General features: G+C 33.3%; 1 protein-coding gene and 1 long non-coding RNA gene across 2 annotated transcripts; both read right to left on the minus strand.

Annotated features, from left to right (window-relative positions):
• Window positions 1-3,646: 3,646 nt before the first annotated feature.
• LOC144855247 (hyalin-like) lies at window positions 3,647-8,647 on the minus strand. The gene is made up of 5 exons (XM_078713053.1): window positions 8,593-8,647; window positions 7,377-7,622; window positions 5,672-5,908; window positions 4,759-4,998; window positions 3,647-3,898 (listed from the first exon to the last, which is right to left on the minus strand). The coding sequence occupies exons 1-5, from the start codon at window positions 8,645-8,647 to the stop codon at window positions 3,759-3,761; spliced, it is 918 nt and encodes a 305-aa protein (XP_078569179.1). The 3' UTR covers window positions 3,647-3,758.
• Window positions 8,648-14,381: 5,734 nt separating this feature from the next.
• LOC144855502 (uncharacterized) lies at window positions 14,382-19,033 on the minus strand. Its single transcript, XR_013614826.1, has 3 exons — window positions 18,918-19,033; window positions 18,149-18,262; window positions 14,382-14,559 (listed from the first exon to the last, which is right to left on the minus strand). It is a non-coding gene; the product is annotated as an uncharacterized LOC144855502 (long non-coding RNA).
• Between the last annotated feature and the right edge of the window lie 1,610 nt (window positions 19,034-20,643).

Below are 20,643 nucleotides of genomic sequence, written 5' to 3' on the forward strand. Positions count from 1 at the left end.
ATAACCACTTCCGTAGAAAAATAAACGGAAAAAAATAATGTTTTTACTTAATATAAAATGACAAAATAAATGGTTAAATTCAATCAAAAATCCATTGGCTGGCAGCCAATTTGACCATTTTTTGCTTTAAATTACAGTTTTTTCAGGCAAAAACCTTTTTTTTTCGATCCAATTTTTGGTCAAATGGATAACTATTATGTTACATTAAAATGGCATATTCAACAAAAATGTTAAGAAATAATTTTTTCAGGGGACAATACATCTTTAAATCAATCAAAAATTAATAAAAACAAAGACATTTCAACAAAATGATATTTTATTGTAAAACTACTGTGAGCATTAAAGCAATTTGAACTCTCACCTTTATATTTATCATAGGTAATGGTGCAATCATAACAAGTAAAAACAATAAGAAAAAAAAAAGCTAAAGTGCATGTGCTTCACTAAAACAAAAAAGGTAGATAGTTTTTAAAAAAATCCAAACAAACAAATATATCAAATAAAACAAAAATTGAAAAAAAGCTTAATCTAATACACTTTACCAAACTTATCAAAAAATAATTTTTGCATTTGAGAATCCTATGTTTAAAAAAGCATATGATAACAATTTTTAAATATTCACCATCTAATTCCTTGGAAACATTTGTTGATACTGCAAGTTTATTTAAACAGAATTCAACTGCATACGCCAGTATAAAGTAAAGTTTGGGGGTTTCTCTATTAAAAAAAAATATCGTTGGTATGGCCTCATTGACTTGTGATTAGGTATCTGTAGCGGGGAAAAATGTTATCAAGTAAATACAAGTTTTTACCATGGATGGTAAATCAAGATAGTCACAAATTATCTATCTATACGAATACCTGAATTATGATGAATGGTACTAATCAAGATTAAATCATGAAGAACCATTATAAAATTGATGAAGGATAAGAACCATAATAGATGATAATTATCAGTGATAAGAGTCATGTTAAAAAATAATCATGTAAATATAATACCAATGATAGGTATTGCAACAATAATGATAAATGATAATTGTGATAACATTCATAGATGTTAATTATAATAATAACAACCTTAATAGATATTTATAATAACAATCTCGGTAGATGGTACTTATAATAAAAATCTTTATAGATGGTAATAATGATAGCAATCTTGATTGATGGTAATTATAATAACAATCTTGATAGATGGTAATAATGATAACAATCTTGATAGATGGTAATAATGATAACAATTTTGATAGATGGTAATAATGATAACAATCTTGATATATGATAATTATAACAACAGTCTTGATAGATAGTAATTATAACAATCTTGATAGATGATAATTATAATAACAATCTTGATAGATAGTAATTATAATAATCATCTTGATAGATGATAATTATAATAACAATCTTGATAGATAGTAATTATAATAATCATCTTGATAGATGATAATTATGATAACAATCTTGATAGATGGTAATTATAATAACGATCTTGATAGATGGTAATAATAACAAACTTGATAGATGGCAATAATGATAACAATCTTGATAGATGGTAATTATAACAACAATCTTGATAGATAGTAATTATAATAACAATCTTGATAGATGATAATTATAATAACAATCTTGATAGATAGTAATTATAATAATCATCTTGATAGATGATAATTATAACAACAATCTTGATAGATAGTAATTATAACAATCTTGATAGATGATAATTATAATAACAAACTTGATAGATGGCAATAATGATAACAATCTTGATAGATGGTAATTATAACAACAATCTTGATAGATAGTAATTATAATAACAATCTTGATAGATGATAATTATAATAACAATCTTGATAGATGATAATTATAATAACAATTTTGATAGATAGTAATTATAATAATCATATTATTAATTATTATATAATAATATTCTTGATAAATAGTAATTATAATAACAATCTTGATAGATGGTAATTATTATTAATCATGATAGATGATAATTATAATGATAACAATCTTGATAGATGGTAATTATAACAATAATCATGATGATTTTGATGGAAAATTAATAATAAATCTTGTAAAATTTAAATGTGCATGATCAAGAAAATGAAACAACGGAATAATTCACTAAAATATTTCAATCTACGACTTCATAAAGTCCAGTTTCTTCCTCATACACACCTTAAAAAAATATAAAAAATGATTTTAGATAATAATGTAATTCATAATTGATTAGAAATTCTATGACACCACATGTTTGATTGTTAGTATTTAATGAATATGATTGGTTTATTAATTAATTGTCCATCTCACCAGTCTTGGCACCTATTGCATTGTAACCCTGCAGATAAACAAATTAATAACAGTATTTCTGAGTGTGTGTAATTTTTTGTTGGTATCTGCTATGGCTTTGTTTTAAAAGAAAAAAAATAAATAGAGTGAAAAATATTTTTCCTAAATGAGATTACTGTTAATTGTTTGCACCATTTTGCTTAGTGGTTTTCATTTAAATTCAACCAAGTTTCTTACCGGTATCTGGTGCCTGTGGTACTGCAGCATAACTAAAGCCAGTGGGTGTAATGTAGCTTTGAAATCCACGTGGTATGGTAACTATGTCATAAGTAGTGGAATTAAGTTTTTTTCGGTTCTTCCAATAAAACCTATATTAAAATACAGTGTCTTTAATTATATAAAAAAAATAATATAAGATTGAGAAAGAAAAACTTTTTATTTGTTAGTATTCTTTGAACAAAAATGAATTTCAGTCAAAATATCTGCCCATAATCAATAGTTTTCTCTTTTTTATCTTCCCTTAATTGTTGCTGATTTTAAAGCTATATCTAGTCCAGCGTTCCACAAACTTTTTATCTCATGGCCTAAAAAAATCTTCTCGGGCCCAACTACCCAGCTGTACCAACGAAATGTAGGTAATAAAAGACTTCTTGTAACGCACACAAGACATGTCAGACTTTTACATTACATTGCGGCGATCAAAACTTTAGACGCACATATATACAATGGTTGGAGCTGAGGTATAAACAAAAATAGGAATATGGACCCTGGACATTGGCATTGTATTTTTTGAAGGGTAACAAACCGCACATCAAACATTTCCATCCAAACCATGTTAGAATGAAGGAGCTTACGATGCTCAATTATCAGGTTTTTTTAAACAATTTCTTTAAGCCACCTCACGGCCCTTCAAAAATGTTTCACGGCCAAAAATTGGGCCACAGCCCAAATTTAGTTTGCTGAACGTTGATCTAGTCCACTACCAATTATGCAGTTAAGTATACACATACAAACCCAAGCAAGGAAAACAACCAACAACAAACAATGTACCCCAGCCTGAACTGATAATGCACCGAGTGTTTTCATTAGTTGTTCATTCTAGCTCTCTGTTTTCTCTACAGAGTGGTTGTTGCTGCTCATATACTATCCATGTGATGGTATTCACAAATATTAGTTACAGTTAAGCTGAAGAAATGCCACACCTAAATGAAATATGCTATAGCAACCAGCAATATAGTTGTAATATTAAAATTAAAAGTAAAGCATTTGTAATTGGTATGTTGGCTGGTATGTTTGGAGAATTACCATCACCTCCATCCTATTAGTTTGTATGTGTGCAACACATCCACCACCTGCGTATTTATTATTTATGTCATCACATTTTATTCCTACAGCCTGTCTGTGCACAAAGAAAATTTATTGATTAACTTCTGTTTTATATATTGTAGCTAAAGTTAGTTAAGTCAACTGGATGCTTTTTGGCAAAATTTATTGATACCAAACAATACAAAACAACACCTGAACAATGCTGTAGGCACCACCAAAATGATGAAAGCACAAATTATTATAAGCACTATCAGATAAACAGGTACAGATGAATTACCTTAAAAAATAATTAGAAAAAGAAATGATAAACTATGTTTTGGATGTTAATTCTGCTGCTTTGCAATAAAACCTATGAATACAAAATATTAATCATATACACATATTTAATGGGGAAAAAATTACTATTCAATTAAAAACACACACATCATGAAAAACTCCATTACTTTTACATGAAACATCAGCAAAAATTGATTATTCTCAAGCATCAATATCATTTAGTTTTCTTTCGCCTTCCCAGAGTTTCTATATGTAATTACACCACTTACCTTCTTAAAATTACAAAAGGACCTAAATACCTAGCTTGAAATGGTTGGTTGGGAATGGGCAGTAAATCTAGGGTAACAAAGACGATTCGCCCAATTTAATATTGTTGACTTTGCAATAATGCATTTTATAAACTTAATAACAAATTTTTTTTGTTTTTGCATTTTCAGAGAGACTATGGGGTAGTAGTAGTGGTAGTAGGGATTAACAATGCAATAAACCAACAATTTCTGACTTCGAAAATATAGGGCTTAAAGAATTGCCAAATTATTTTTCGCAACATATACGATGTATACAAATAATACCCGCTGTTGGCGAATGCATGAATACGAAAGTTTTGAAATAATAATTGCATTATTCATTTATTTGTATGTGTTCCTCTAACACTCTAACTATTGATATCTGAACCACAACCAAATTGATTAACAAGTCACACTGCTGCTGTTAAAAAGCAATAAAGTATAACAACGGCATAATGCATGTCGCACATGAATGATTGGAGTTTAATTGTTTCTTTGGGGTGATGTAGAAACACAAAACGGTTTTTAGGTAGTTTTTCTTTTTTATATTTTATCAAACATACTAATGACTTACCATTAGCAACCCACACTGTAAATACACATGTTCCTGTATTATTAGCTGAATCTGTAGCAGAACAGGTAACATCTGTAGAACCAGCAGAAAAATATGAACCAGAAGGTGGAGTACAAGTAGCTGACAGACCACTATCAACATTATCAGTGACAAAGGGGTCAAGCCAACTCACTCTGACCTGATCTGTGTCTGAATTTTCTTCAATTTTTCCTGGGCAAATCACATTGGGTTTACCAACATCTAAAAGAAAAAGTTGAACATACAAAAACTAATGAATCAGATTAAAGGCCCATTTAAACCAGGATGATAACGATCGACGATAAATAGACAAATATGCATTTTTCATACATAAACAAAAGAAATATAAAAACTTGTCATTCTAGAGTATACAATAACCATCTATGCTTCCTTTGATGAAAATGATATTTTGACACAATGTCCAATCAAATGACGCCATGATTAGTAAGAGCAATAATACCAATTTTATTGTTTTTTCATGACGTCATTTAATTAGAATTTTAAAAATATTATGTTTGTCAAAGACAGCATAAATGATTATCCTATAGTTCTAGAACGAATACCTTTCTAATTTCTTTTATTTTATGTAAAAAAATGCATGCTTAAATAATTATCTTTAATCGTTATCGTCCTAGTGTAAATAGGCCTTAAGCCTATAGCAAAATATTCAAATTCAAAAAACCATTAATTGTCTATCCATAATATAGAAAAGCAATTATTTGTTCATTTTTGCCCATTTACTTAGTGTGGAATTTATGATGCTATCATAATGATGCTCCAGTATCTACATGATATCTGGCATGTTAAATCATTTATAAATTATAATCGGGATGTTACAAATTGATTGTGTCATGTCTGAATGAATAAATAAAATGATGATATTGTAGTAGACTACCTTTAATAGTAACTTGAAACACACAGTTGTCTCGATTACCAGCGGTATCCTCAGCATAACAAGTAACATTAGTTGAACCAATATTAAATGATGAACCAGAAGGTGGAGTACAAGAAGCTGATAGACCAGTATCAACATTGTCCTTGACTAAGAGGACATACCAGGTCACTGTAGCTTGGCCAGTATCTGAATCTTCTTCAATGTTTTTTGGGCAGGCCATATAGGGGTCAGATGTATCTATAAGAAATATATAGTGGAAGAATCTACTTAGATGATATATAAAACAAATAATGAATGTTTTTATATTCGTGCTATGGTACAAATAATTTCATATTTCCACTCCGCTGTCACCTCATGAAAATATAACCTTTTTTCTTGGAAACCGGTTTCGGCAGTTGTTTATAAATAAAGATCACGATGCAGATCAATATTTACTCCAAAAAAACCGGTTCCGTCCATGTGCGTTCATTATGAATGACGTTATAATATACCATATATTTTCAATTTTCAAATTTTTCGATATTGTCAAGTTGAACTCATCTTTCACATGCTTTACAAGATTCTTATAAATTTTCATCCAACTCCCGGCTAGCCTCCCCTCATCTTTTCTTCTCTCCACATATAAATTATGAAATATAATAATTGCATCGGTCCACATTTTTTTGTTAAATAAAATACTCACTATCTAGAGAAATAAAATTGACTAGGCCTATAGGTCCTGTCACACGGTTTTGACTGCGAGTTGACCACAATTGTCTCCAGTGCAGCAGAGTTCAGTTGTTGGGGTCAAATTGAGACCGTGATTGTGTTGCAGCTAAAAATTGTTAATTAATTGGGGTTTTTTAAACCGTTTTTAGGATCGGTTCTTTTTTGTGGGGACCCATTTCTGCTGGCAAGAAAAAACCCTTCTTGAAAAGAACGGTATTTAAAACCGTATTTTCTGCTCAATAGAAACAGGCCCTTAAACATTTGCGATTGAATAAGTTGTTGAAACTGTCATTGTCATAGTCGACACCACTACGACGTTTACAGTATATTTGTTGTAATTATTAATTAATGTAATTAACGTTGAGAAGCTGTCAGTAATAACATTTTTTTGTATAATTATGTGCTGATATAAAGTTTGCGGTACACCACATGTATTAGTTCTGAAAAGAACTGTTGAGTTTCTCGACATTTCGATCAATATGCTTTGATCGTCCTCAGGAGTGAGAATGACACATATGTGTTTATATATAATAACAGTACCCAGGGGCGGATATATATTATGCACCCATTTACAAACGATTTTATCAACGATTTTACAGGAAAGGGTACAAATCAAATCCTTAACATTTTTTTTGAAGTTCAACCAAGTTAAAGTTCAACATTACCATCGCTAAAACTGACCAATCAAATGATTCATAAATTACGTCATCATAGTTTGTGAAAAAATACGTATGTGTTGAAAATTCTTGAATTTTTACAACGCGACGATATTTTTCACCTTTTATGTACTCTTTTAAAGTCTGATATTTCAAAATAACAAGTGTAATAAGTAAAACTAAATTATAATATAAAAACAATTTAATTTAATGTTGGTCTTCAGTGTAAAGCCTAGATTAAGATATCAACGGAAAAATCTCCTAGGCTGGGTTCAAGCATCAAACCCTGTAACTTTTATTAAAAAATTAATGTGAAATGTGTGCATGGAAGTGTTACATACCTATGTTAATAGCAACTGTAAATTCACAGCTTCCTGTGTAACCAGCAGTATCCGTAGCAGAACAAGTAACATAAGTTGAACCAACATAAAATATTGAAGGAGAAGGTGGTTTACAAGTAGCTGAAAGATGTGTATCGGCATTGTCAATGACTGAGGGGTCATCCCACTTCACTGCAACTATGCCACTTTCACTGTCAACAAAGTGTTCAATATTTTCTGGACAGATCACAATTGGGGCCTTAATATCTAAAAGAAACACATATACTGTATGAAAATATCAAATGATGAATGAATAAATGTGGTGGTAAACCACAAGAGAGTAAACAAAAAAGAAACGCACACAAATCAATGTTTTGTAACATATTAAGTGTGTTACTATATATTTTTTGTTGATACAAATTTTTTTTTAAATCATTATATTTTGCAATCTCTACGTGATTTATTTTGTTGATATTCAATCAACCAAGCAAGTAGAGTCTTTTAATACAGTAAAACCTCCACACATTATATTACATTACTATGAGAGAACTGATTTTCCCCGATGGGAAATGGTAAAAGCTTTATTTTTATATTCGGCATAGCAACTGTCTACTAATGGTGGAGGAACGAGGTGCATATAGAGAGTGCGTCATTCGATCCCCCAGCGACGATCGTGTTTTGTAAATTTTTTCGAAAGATATTGTTGGGTCTTTTGTACCTTGTTTTTTTAATGAATTTTCTCTAATACTTGACTTACAAATATATATATACTAGCAATTTATACCCGCCCCAGGGCAGGTTTCAAAATTAGTTTGAAGCCTTCTCAGTACATAACACCCGACGCCAGTATTTCCCTATACTCACCAGCCTCCAACCCTCTTCAATAAAACCACACACTCTTTTTTAAAAAACAAATTCCTCCCAGTGCAGGACAAATACAATTCAACTTTAGCTTCAAAATGAGAGGGGTATACATAGCTATGATAGGCCTATAGTTCAAGTACGTTGTAAACTGTGTAAATGAATAGGTGTCATATTGGCTGATAATAAAAATATCTCATTTTGAAACTGCGGTCTCCAGCCTTCTTTATCCTCTTACCATCCCAGCCACAATCAACAAACCTTAACTCCTCCCCTGGACAGTTCAAATGTAGTAAAATTTCTTAGTACAATTCCAATCATATAGGCTACTTCATTACGCCAGTATTTCTGCTCCCCCTCCTCCCTCCCAACACACCCCAGATACTGGGTGATGTGTTTAAGACGGTTTCACCACAAATAACGTTAGCCATCACTCCCAACCCATAATCCCTCAGTGGCAGTTTTCAAATATAGTTTAAAACATTCCCAGTACAGTTTCAGTCATGGTGATAGGCCTGCTACATCCCAACCCAAACTCCCAGCCCCTTCCCAGTGATAATTAAAATATTTTAACAATTTCTTACCCCAATTCTGGTCAATTTGATAGCTTACTACTCCTAGCCTAAGCAAAATCCCCACTATCCCCTGAACCCCAACTCTCACACCCTATCTCCCAACCCCCCCTCTTCCAAAAAATCCCCGGACTTTTTGAAATGTAATTTAAAACCTTCCCGGTACAATTGCGATCATTTTGATACCCCATATGTATGGTTACATGCAGAAACAGAAATCTGTATAACGAACAAACATCGAAAGTGGGGAAAGTGGGCCATTTTGACCACATTTTGGCCCCTAACTTGGATCCTAGATGGCGGATGATGGTCAAATATAGTTTAGAACATTCCCAGTACAATTGCGGTCATTTTGATATACATGCAGTAACAACAATTTGTATAACGAACAAACAGACAGACAGACAAACTCTCTCACTTATAATATAGATATAATATAGATAAACAAACATTGAAATAAAACAAGGCCTATATCATATGATTAATAAACAAATACTTGTATGGCAAACAAGCAAACTAGTACGTTACGTATATCTTCAATTAAAGATATAATTGCACTTCATGATCAATTTTAAGTTTATTTCAAATAGACTAATATTATGTTACATAAAATGCTGTTATCCTTTAATTTCAGTTATTGTGGGTTTGGTATATGATACAGTATGTAGTCAGTACTGTAGTATTACCAGCATTTTCCAAGCAAGCTTACGTGATACGTGAATATATGTTCAATTTTGTTTAAAGATGTATTGTCCCTCTGAAAAAAATAATTCTTTTTGTTGAATATGCCACTTTAATGTAATGGGTTATTGGTTGAATTTAACAATTTATTTTTATTTTTTTCATTTTTTTTTCTACGGAAATGATTAACTTTATTAAAACTACAAAATAACATATTCAAAGTCCAATTTAATCTTTAATAATCTTCATTTTTCATGTTTTTGAGGGCCAATACATCTTTAAACAAATTTTTTGACAGATCAATTTGTTAGCCTGTCTTAAATTCATAGAAAAAGACATTTTCTATATTGCAAAATGTTACCTGTAAATGGAGGGAGTGTAGCCCTAATTCTGTTTATGGTCTTTTAATCTACAAATTCTACTCTAGTGAAATATAGTAGTTCAAATACCTTCATACTCGCATCTCTCTCCTGCATATCCAGTCCAGCATGAACACCAAAATCCATATCCATAAGAATAAGCCTGACAGGATCCATTTATACAAGGATTTGATGAACATGGATCTATTCATTTTATTCAAATCAACAAGAAAAAACATAAAACTTCTGTTAGGATGATATGATCATGCACATAAAGATATTATGTAGACTAATTGCACTTAAATTAATATTTTAAAATGTATTGTAACGGAATTTGGTATAGCCCAAATCATTTATTTCCTACCTATTGCTATAATGTAGCAGGCCAAATAAGACTAAGTTCTGATTGGCTATTTTACTTTGTGTGTAATTTAACTACGCGCTTTAATTGTGGTAAACAACTTATCCTACTAGGTCTCTGGCAAAGATCGCAAGATATGAAACTGACGCTCGAAAAATGATAATTGCATGGGCAGCTATTCCGGCAAGCGGATTACCCAGTAGGCAATGCGGCACGCCACCTAAATCAATGTAAACAAATAGGGTTTACCGCTTCGCGATAAACAGTACGACTTTATTTTATCTTTTGCGTCAAAATGAAAGAACATTTATATAAAATTTGATTATATATTGTATAAAGTTACTTCATTTGTTATTACACTTACATATGCGTATATCACTGTCCAATTTTAAATGGCTACAGAATAAACAATGACTGTATGGAGGACGAATTTTGTAGGCAGTCGGTTGAGGCATAGTTATAAATGGTGTCGCGGGCGCAGAGCGATGCTACCCACTTCACGTCCAAGATCGGCCGGGTTTGGCCTAGGCTGGGACGATGGCACAGTTTATGTGCAAGAGAAGCATTTTTTGGAGATGAATTGTAATAATTGGAAAATATACGGGGTATGTGATCACGTAACTTGCTTGCCAGAATGGCTGCCCATGGAATTTCACTCATGCGCAGTGTATAATATATAGGACTTCCTCCATATCTTGCGCCACTTCGTGCCGCTATAGTATCTTTGGTCTCTGGCACTCTTCGTTTTGATTCGGACGGAGCAGGACGTGTTGTGTTGATCAGGCCATCCATTCCAAACATTGTTTATTGTATTTGTAAAATAGTAGCTTGTATTAAATTGGTAAGTTTACCTTACATGAATAAAAGGGCCATACGGCTCAAGAGAATTTAACCTACTTGTACTTTCATCATTTATCTATTTACATTGTACGTGAAGCCGACGGAATATCACCGTCGCCGAACCTGACGCTACCAGTCATTCATAAACATAAACCCTCTTTACCTAGCAATAATTATTTAATTTAGTGTACGTATGTGTGTAGGCCTACAGCGAGCAGACTGAACGAGAGGAACCTGAGAACCTGATGATAGGCTAGCCTAGCGAGATTAAACTTTCCATCTGTCCGTAGAATAAACTAGGGTGTGGGACTTTTCCGGTGGTCCGTTTATTAGAAGGAGCACACTCCTTCCGATAAGCCGAGCATCTTGTCTTTAACTTTATAAATTATAACAAATAACTAGGCTATCTAGGCTCTAGGCCTAACAAACGAGATTACTACCGGGCTATAGTACGCAGTAGAGACAGGCGAGACGGAAAAACGTTACATTGGTGGCAGCGGTGGGATGTAATTATAGAGTAGGATCCAGTTTGGCAGTTGTACGTGTGTGTATTATCCATGTAGTTTTACTTTGTATACATGTTTGAACGGGATGGATGGTCCACCATCAGAGTGTGTGGCTACTACGAATATAATTACTGATATCAAAGAACGAATGACAGAGATAGAACGGGAAATAGGAGGTTTATCCGGGGGAAATATGATTTCCAAGCCTTCTGATATTATTATTAATAATAAAACCTCATCTGTGGATACGTTGTGGGAACGTATGGTGAGAATTTCCAGCTCTATTCCTAGAACCAGGGTTAGCCGGTGGAATAGGGATGGAACTAAACCGTGGTTAGGTTCTCTGTGTGAAGACGACGCAGCACCAGGGATACGAGGGCCTAACCAGAGAAATAACTTTGAAAGCGATAAGCGAAATATTAGTTTAGAACGCGTTGAATCAGCTGCACTAGGCGCTGATTCCAGGGACGTGTACGACGGGCGGCAAGGTTTGGATGTCATGAATCCTTGGCCGACGTTAAGGTATGGTACGCAATATGGGAGGCCTAGGAGGTCAAGGAATCAGTCGTATGATTAATAGATCGGTACCAGTACGAGAAAGGCTACCTGAATCTAGACAGAGTAGTCAAACAGTAATGCAATCACTGGGTGATGCATACGTTGGGGGAGTAAGCCCCAGTTACACAGTGGCCGGGTTCGCTATGGGGTCCCAACAAAGTTTCGCTGAGCCGCAGGTGTTGTACCAGAGTTAGTGCGGCAGAATGCTAGGCCTATAAATGATAGAGGAGCATTCGAACGTGTTTTCGGAGAGGCCCTGAAGCGGCCCATAATTAGCCCGAGTAGGTAAAAGGGGAAGATACCCTGGAGAGGGTATCTTGCCTATTTAGCTAATGGATAGTCAAATGGATTAAAGGGACTGTCAGCACACAGGTGTTTTGGAAGCAGGAACGTGACGTGGACTTAATTGTGTCCCTAGAATGTTGGTTCGGAACTGCTGAACATGCCAAAATTACCTATGCACCTTAGATTACGTAGATAAAGGGACGTATAGACCCTAGAATTGTGTAGGGGATGAACGAATAAAATGTTTAACGGCAGACGGGAATATTTTGTATGCACCAGTGACAGTACGGGAAACAGTGGAAATACTGTCCAGAACGGAATATTTGATCCAAGGGTACACAAGTAGAACCTGTGAAGGAAATGGGCCTTTCTTAGTTGAACCATATGATAATTATCGCTTGCAGAATAATGGGCTATATTTAGCTTGGACGCTTGTTGCATTGAAAGAATAATCGTTCCTGTTACATGTTTTAATTCCCAGCCCAAATAGGAAAGTGTTAATGGCTGGAACCAAGGTCGGTGTTTTGACTCCTGTTACTGTTGATAGTTCCAATGAAAGTGTAAATAAAGAAATTAGGTTACCAAAGTTTTTGAACGATTTGTTCGAACGAAGTGTTACCGGAGTTGAACCTGCATTTCATTAGAATACGTGATTTACTTATTGAATTTCAAGATGTCTTTGTATCCAGTGATAAAGACTTGGGTAAAACCGGTCTCGTGAAACATTCCATTGATACCAGTAATGCACGCCTCATACGAGAACCTCCCCAGAGACAACCTGTTAAGTACCAGGAAGAAATAAAGAACCAGATCACTGACTTATTAGAACGAGGGGCTATTGAGCCTACTGAGAGTCCTTGGGCATCGAACGTGGTACTAGTTTCTAAGAAGGACGGGACAAATGATTCTGCGTCGACTACAGACGATTGAACGATATAACTTTAAGGATGCGTACCCGATACTTAGAATTAATGACTCCCTTGATGCCCTTGCCGGGGCGCACTCAGTTATTGGCAGGTTGAAATGGGCGAAGAGGCCCAGAAAAAGTCAGCATTTGTTGTACGTGGAGGGCTTTATATGCCTGGAAAGTGATGCCTTTCGGGCTTTGCAACGCTCCATCAACATTTGAAAGGTTAATGGAACGAGTGTTAGGAGGTCTACATTGGGAAGTGTTACTGATTTATTTGGACGACGTGATCGTAGGCCCTATATGCAAAAACACGAGGAAATTAGGTGATTGGAAGTGGTGTTCCAGAAGTTTAGGGATGCTGGATTGAAAATGAAACCAAAGAAATGCAGCCTGTTTGAATCTGAATTTTTGTACCTGGGGCACGTAGTAACGAAAAACGGAGTAAAAACGGACCCGGCTAAGATAGCAGTGATACGGGAATGGCCAATACCACAATGTGTACGTGAGGTACGAAGTTTCCTTGGCCTAGCTTCCTATTACCGAAAATTTATACAGGGGTTTTCAGTTCTAGCAAAACCACTGTTCCAGCAGTCCCGAATATTTTCTTGAGGCGAAACCCAACACGAAGCATTTCGAACAAAAATTACAACAATCCCCGATCCTTGCGTATCCAGACTATGATCGGGAATTCATATTAGACACGGACGCGAGTAACTATGGAATCAGAGGTGTCCTGTCTCAAATTCAGAACGGGGAAGAACTAGTAATGGCATATGGTAGTAAAACTCTTAGCAAGGCTGAACGAAATGTTTGCGTTAAAAGGTGAGAGCTTTTAGCTCCGTGTATTTCCTGGAATATTTCCGACAATACTTGTACGGGAGGTAGATTACTATCCGGACTGACCATGCTTCTCTCTGTTGGCTACTTAATTTTAAGAATCCAGAAGGTTAATCTTCATTTTTCATGTTTTTGAGGGACAATACATCTTCAAACAAATTTTTTGACAGATCAATTTGTTAGCCTGTCTTAAATTCATAGAAAAAGACATTTTCTATATTGAAAAATGTTACCTTAAAAAATGGAGGGGGTGTAGCCCTTCTGTTTATGGTCTTTTAATCTACAAATTCTATTCTAGTGAAATATAGTAGTTCAAATACCTTCATACTGGCACCTCTCTCCTGCATATCCAGTCCCGCATAAACAGCTAAATCCATATCCATAAGAATAAGCCTGACAGGATGCATTTATACAAGGATTTAATAAACATGGATCTATTCATTTTATTCAAATTAACAAAAAAAAAACATGTTAGGATGATGATCATGCACATAAAGATATTATGTAGACTAATTGCACTGAAATTAATATTTTTAAATGTATTGAAATAATGTTAAAAGAAATTACTTTTTATTATTTTAAACAGCCATATGACCAGTTTGAAGTTAACAAATGACCAGTTTTGAACAATAATTGCCAACAAAACTACAACTTTTCTGTTGAATTCAATTCAATACAATCATATAACTTTTTCAGAGGCCATCACAGAAAAACAATTGTTCTGTTTCTGCGAAAAAATAACGGTTAAATGGCAGCTTGAAAATAAGGTTTAAAACACCCAATCGATTAACCAGTTATTGCTGTGCCAGTTTTAGCTGCAACTATCAACTATTGTAGCAGAACTTTTTTGACCGCCGAGCATTTTTTATTTTGGGTAATAATTAGTCCTGTTTTTTGAGAACCACCCAACCACAAATTTAGAAGAAATTTAGTCAAATATATCAATTACATTTTACAATCTATTTTGAAATAACATTTTTTTTTAAATAAAAAAAATTCTCGTTTGAATAATACCATACAGTAATCCATAGCCACTTTATTGCCATTGCTTTATTTCAGTGTCATCATAATGTAATTGTTTTTTAGTTGAATCTGAAAGGATGGGACCTGGGAAACTTAAATAAAGGGTTGCTTTTGAATTTATTGTGATTTTGTGATTATTTTTCTTGTAACTGTATAGATTCAAAATAAAAACAAACAAATATCACTGTTTTAGAATGATTTGGTATTATTACTTTATTGCTAATAATATGTTGCTACATTAACGTATCAACAAATGATATATATATGATATATATGATATGTCAATCATGCCATTTTATTAGAAAAGCTTAAAAATATAGGTTGTTCATCACATGCTCTTCAATGGTTTAAATCATATTTGTCAAATAGACAAATAAAACGTGTATTTTTTAATAGTAAGAAATCTGAACCAATGAATTTATCGGTAGGTGTACCCTAAGGTTCAATTTTAGGACCTCTATTTTTTCTTATTTTTATAAATGATCTTTTACAAGTAATTTCTCATGGCAGTATATCATTGTTTGCTGATGATACCACATTATCTATTGCTGACAAACATGTCTGAAGATATGCAAAACATCTGCCTTTGGATAAAAAAGAATAAATTAAGTATAAATATTGAAAAAAAAATAAAATTATGCTTTTGGGTACAAATCACCGATTATCAGACCATGATTTCAAGATTAATGTAAATAATTATGAATTATATAGAGTTAATACATTTAAATGTCTTGGTGTAGTTATTGATGACCAGTTGACTTGGCATGACCATGTGAAATCTGTATCCAAGAAGGTATTTGCAACTCTTTCTATCCTTTAACGTGTAAAACTTTTTATTAATCAACTTTATCTTTCTCTTGTTCAACCTCATTTTGAATAAATGTTTTGAAAATGATCTTGACAAACTTACTAAACTTCAAAAACGTGGAGCAATATTAATATTAAATGCACATTTCCTCACACCTTCTAAAGATATGTTCACATCACTTGGTTGGTTAAATCTTTGTGATGTATTTGATCTCAAGCGATCGTCTTTAGTGTTTAAGTGTTTAAATGAAGATGTACCCGAATACCTTAAATCATATTTTCAATTTTCTAATGAAAATCATGATCATTTTACAAGAAATAGTTGCAAATCACTTTCCCTGGAGAAAAAACAGAATACTAGTATAAGCATTCATTTAAATAGAAAGGTGCTGATCTTTTTAACACATTAAGTGAAGAAACTAAATTGTCAAGTAATTTAAATGTTTTCAAAAGTAACTTTAAGGCATTACTGTAGTTTAAGTTCTATTGTGTTTTTACTACTGTTATTTTTATATTTTAGTTTAAAATGTACTATTGTACCCAGGGCCCCAAGGGAGACCAGTCTTTTTGACTGATTGGGCCACCCTGGTTAAATATTGTTAATAAATAAAATAAAATAAATATACAGTAAAATGATATCCTTTGCTAGCCTACTGTAGGGCCTATGTTAATGTATAAAAATCAAATCATTAATTGATTAATATATTGTAGTAAAATAATGAAAAGTTGGTAAACTTATTCTTATCATTTTTGTTGTTATTTATTGTCTAATATTATTATTATTCATTTAAAGGTATTCTTAGACAGCTATTTCTGTGTAAAAAATGTGAATAGAAGAAGAAGTGAATATTTTATAGTATTTTATCCATATAGCGATCTTTAATAATAGGTCAATTATTAACCTAAATATGAATCTATATATAAATTTACGTAAGGGCAAAATTGTTTATAAAATAAATAAATTGCGCCTTACTGTACTTCTAGAATTTTTACTCAATGGTATATGAAGTTGGTTCGTACATTGCGGTACTGATTTTAACCACCTAATGTAACCCTGTTTACTAATTAAATTGAGTTAGATAATTAGTTATTGACAATTAAAACGAATTTAGATTCAACGATTTGCCCCAAATAGGGGTGTTTTCCGATCGTGGTATACACTGTCTAATGAATATCCATCTTGAAAAATACCCGCACACATTAATACGAGGATGTTTCGCATTTTCCTATCTCCTTCTACGATAATTGTTTTTAATAGCTGAAAAACAGCTCGAGTACAGAATCATAATGTTGACATTGTACTTTATGATATATCAGTTTTTTTACAAAGTTTATTTTAATTTAAGGTCACAAATTAAATTAATGTAAAAATAAATACTATATGGTCCTATTGAGATAACTTTTTTCGTCTTTAAATGGTTAAAAATGTGAAAAATAAGGCGATTCTAATCATTTTAGCGGCCCAACATTCATTGCGAACGGATTAATAATTTTTTTTTCTTCTGTAATTTACTCACTTTTCGATCAATCGTGAGGCCAAAACAAATAGAAGACTCCTAACTTGTCAGTGAAAATACTGGGTTTCCCCCAATTTGTATCAACGGAGTCTGGCAAAAACAGAAAGGTAATTAATGCAGCAAATATACAAAGTCAGGCTAAGCCTATATAGCTCGCGTACTATGTTCGTAACGTTACCGATGTTAAGCAGCTAGGCCTACAAAACTAAGCCTAGTTAGGCTAGGCCTAAAGACGGCCAACGAGAGGACATTCACCGCGAGCTACTTAGGTAGTGAATTGTTTCTCTCTTTTTATCACAATTTACCATAAAACGTAGATTTAAGACAAGGAATAACCTGGTTTAATGTTTTTAAAGTAGTATACAGTATATGCATTATTTTTACATAACGTCACAAATTGTAGGGAATGGGTCTTTAACCATTTATTATAATTTTTTCATTTTTTTTCTACGGAAGTGATTAACTTTATTCAAACTACAAAATAGCATATTCAAAGTCCAATTTAATCTTAATTTTTCATGTTTTTGGGGGACAATACACCATTTTTTGAAAGATAAATTTGTTAGCCTGTCTTTCATAGAAAAAGAGATTTTCTTTACTGCAAAATGTTACCTTAAAAAATGGAGGGGGTGTAGCCCTTCTGTGTATTGTCTTTTAAATATAGTAGTTCAAATACCTTGATACTGGCATCTGTCTCCTGCATATCCAGTCCCGCATAAACAGCTAAATCCATATCCATAAGAATAAGCCTCACAGGATCCATTTATACAAGGATTTGATAAACATGGATCTATTCATTTTATTCAAATCAACAACAAAAAAACATAAAACTTTGGTTAAGATATTTAATATTTTTAAATGTATTAAAATTATGTTAAAAGAAATTAGTTAATTAATTAATTAGATTTTCATCTCTTTCATAAAAATTCATATCATTTTAAATAGCACGCACCTCGCTTTTTCGTGTTCATTAATGTAATTATTTAGATAATTATCTTCTAAAATTGCTATCTTTATTTTACATTTTGATGACGTTATTATGTTAAAAATTGTATTAAAAGATGGGTCTCATAATTTCATCTATGATACACTGTATATAACATATACAGTGTATTCCATAAATACTGTTATGCTTTATGACACCAAATTGGTAAAATTCAGCCCTGTAAACATATTTAATCCAGGTCATAGGATGGCATAATTATTTTCGGTGTTCATATTTTAATGTATGTGCATGTGGTGTTTGCGCAGATAACCCGAACTCGTCAAAGTGACGAGTTCAAATCTAGTTTTTTTCTGTATTATCCTTCTTCCTTTCCACCCTATTTTTGTGCGCCACGTTTCTCTAAAACAGCTCGTACATAGCATAGAAAGGCCGTATTTGCAATTGATTTTTTGTGTATAGTCTTTTATTCTACTCTAGTGAAATATTGTAGTTCAAATACCTTCATACTGGCATCTCTCTCCTGCATATCCAGTCCTGCATGAACACCAAAATCCATATCCATGAGAATAAGCCTGACAGGGTCCATTTATACAAGGATTTGATAAACATGGATCTATTCATTTTATTCAAATCAACAAAAAAAAAACATAAAACTTTGGTTAAGATAATATGATCATGCACACATAAAGATATTATGTAGACTAATTGCACTGAAATTAATATTTTTAAATGTATTAAAATTATGTTAAAAGAAATTACTTTTTACTATTTTAAACAGCCAGATGACCAGTTTGAAGTTAACAAATGACCAGTTTTGAACAATAATTGCCAACAAAACCAAAACTTTTCTGTTGAATTCAATTCAATACAATCATATAACTTTTTCAAATGCCATATCACAGAAAAACAATTGTTCTGTTTCTGCGATAAAATAACCAGTTTCAATAATGGTTAAATGGCAGCTTGAAAATAAGGTTTAAAACAACCAATCGATAAACCATTGCTGTGCCAGTTTTAGCTGCAACTATCAACTATTGTAGCAGAACGTTTTTGACCACCATGAGCGCATTTTATTTTGGGTAATAATTAATGTTTTTTGAGAACCACCTAAATGTGCAAACAAACTTTTTGTCAACTTTAACTTTAATAAACAAATAAACAAGTTTCATTAGAAAGACGATGAATGGCAAGAGGGCGATATATTGCTATGATGTAGTGTAAGTAGTTCACAACTGTATACATTGAATGGGTGTCATATTGACTTGTCCCACTTTCTGGGGTTTTGTCCAATCTGGTTTTGTATTCAAACTTTTTCACCAACCCTTAATGGTGGCAAACATTTGGTATGCTCTGACCACTGCTCCATCGACTTCATGTGTCTATTTGAGGCTTCCTCTCGTCTGGCGATTGTATCGTGGGGCTGGTATCTGCCTGGTAGAAATGGGATGAAGTCTTTAATTGGCCGGCCGAACACGCACATGGCAGGGAAGAGCTTTGTTTCCTTATCAGGAGTGTTTCAGTACTGTAGCATGGCAAGTTGAAAGGCATTGGTTTCGAGTTCACTATTCGGTCCCGTGTTGTTGGTTATCAATCTTTTTTTCACGGCAATTTCAACTCGACAATACAATTCGTGTTCATTAATGTAATTATTTATCTTCTAAAATTGCTATTGCTGAAACACTCCTGATAAGGAAACAAAGCTCTCCCCTGCCATTTGAATGAAGAAATGCCACCAAAGAAAGTCGGTGATGTACACCCCAGTTCCTGAGAAAGTCACGAGTTGCAGTTGATGTGAATTCTAGACCGCTATCAGATGATAATTCATCACATGCCATAAGTGACAAAAATGCGACGTAGACTTGTAATGAGACCCTTGGCTCCTTCTGCTGTTTTTTCAAAAATTGGCCAATTTGAGTATCTGTCAACGACAACTAGATAAGTAGTTCCTTTGTAGTGGAAATAGTCGGCGCATATGCACTGGAATGGATAAGCTGGTAATAGTGGAGGGTATGGTGGAGCAGTTGGTTGTGATGGAGCCATTCGATTGCAATGGTTACATTTGTTTCTGAGTGACGTAATAGCTGTGGTTAAATGCCGGGCCAAAATATGGACATCTCTGCTCTAGCTATCATTGAAGATGTGCCTTGGTGAGCTGCGTGGAGTGTGGTCAGTACATCCTGTCGGAGTGAAGATGGGATTACGATACGCCCCTTGTAAATGATGAC

Source organism: Antedon bifida, chromosome 11 (assembly GCF_963402885.1).
Source record: "Antedon bifida chromosome 11, ecAntBifi1.1, whole genome shotgun sequence".
In the NCBI taxonomy this organism is placed as follows: Eukaryota; Metazoa; Echinodermata; class Crinoidea; order Comatulida; family Antedonidae; genus Antedon; species Antedon bifida.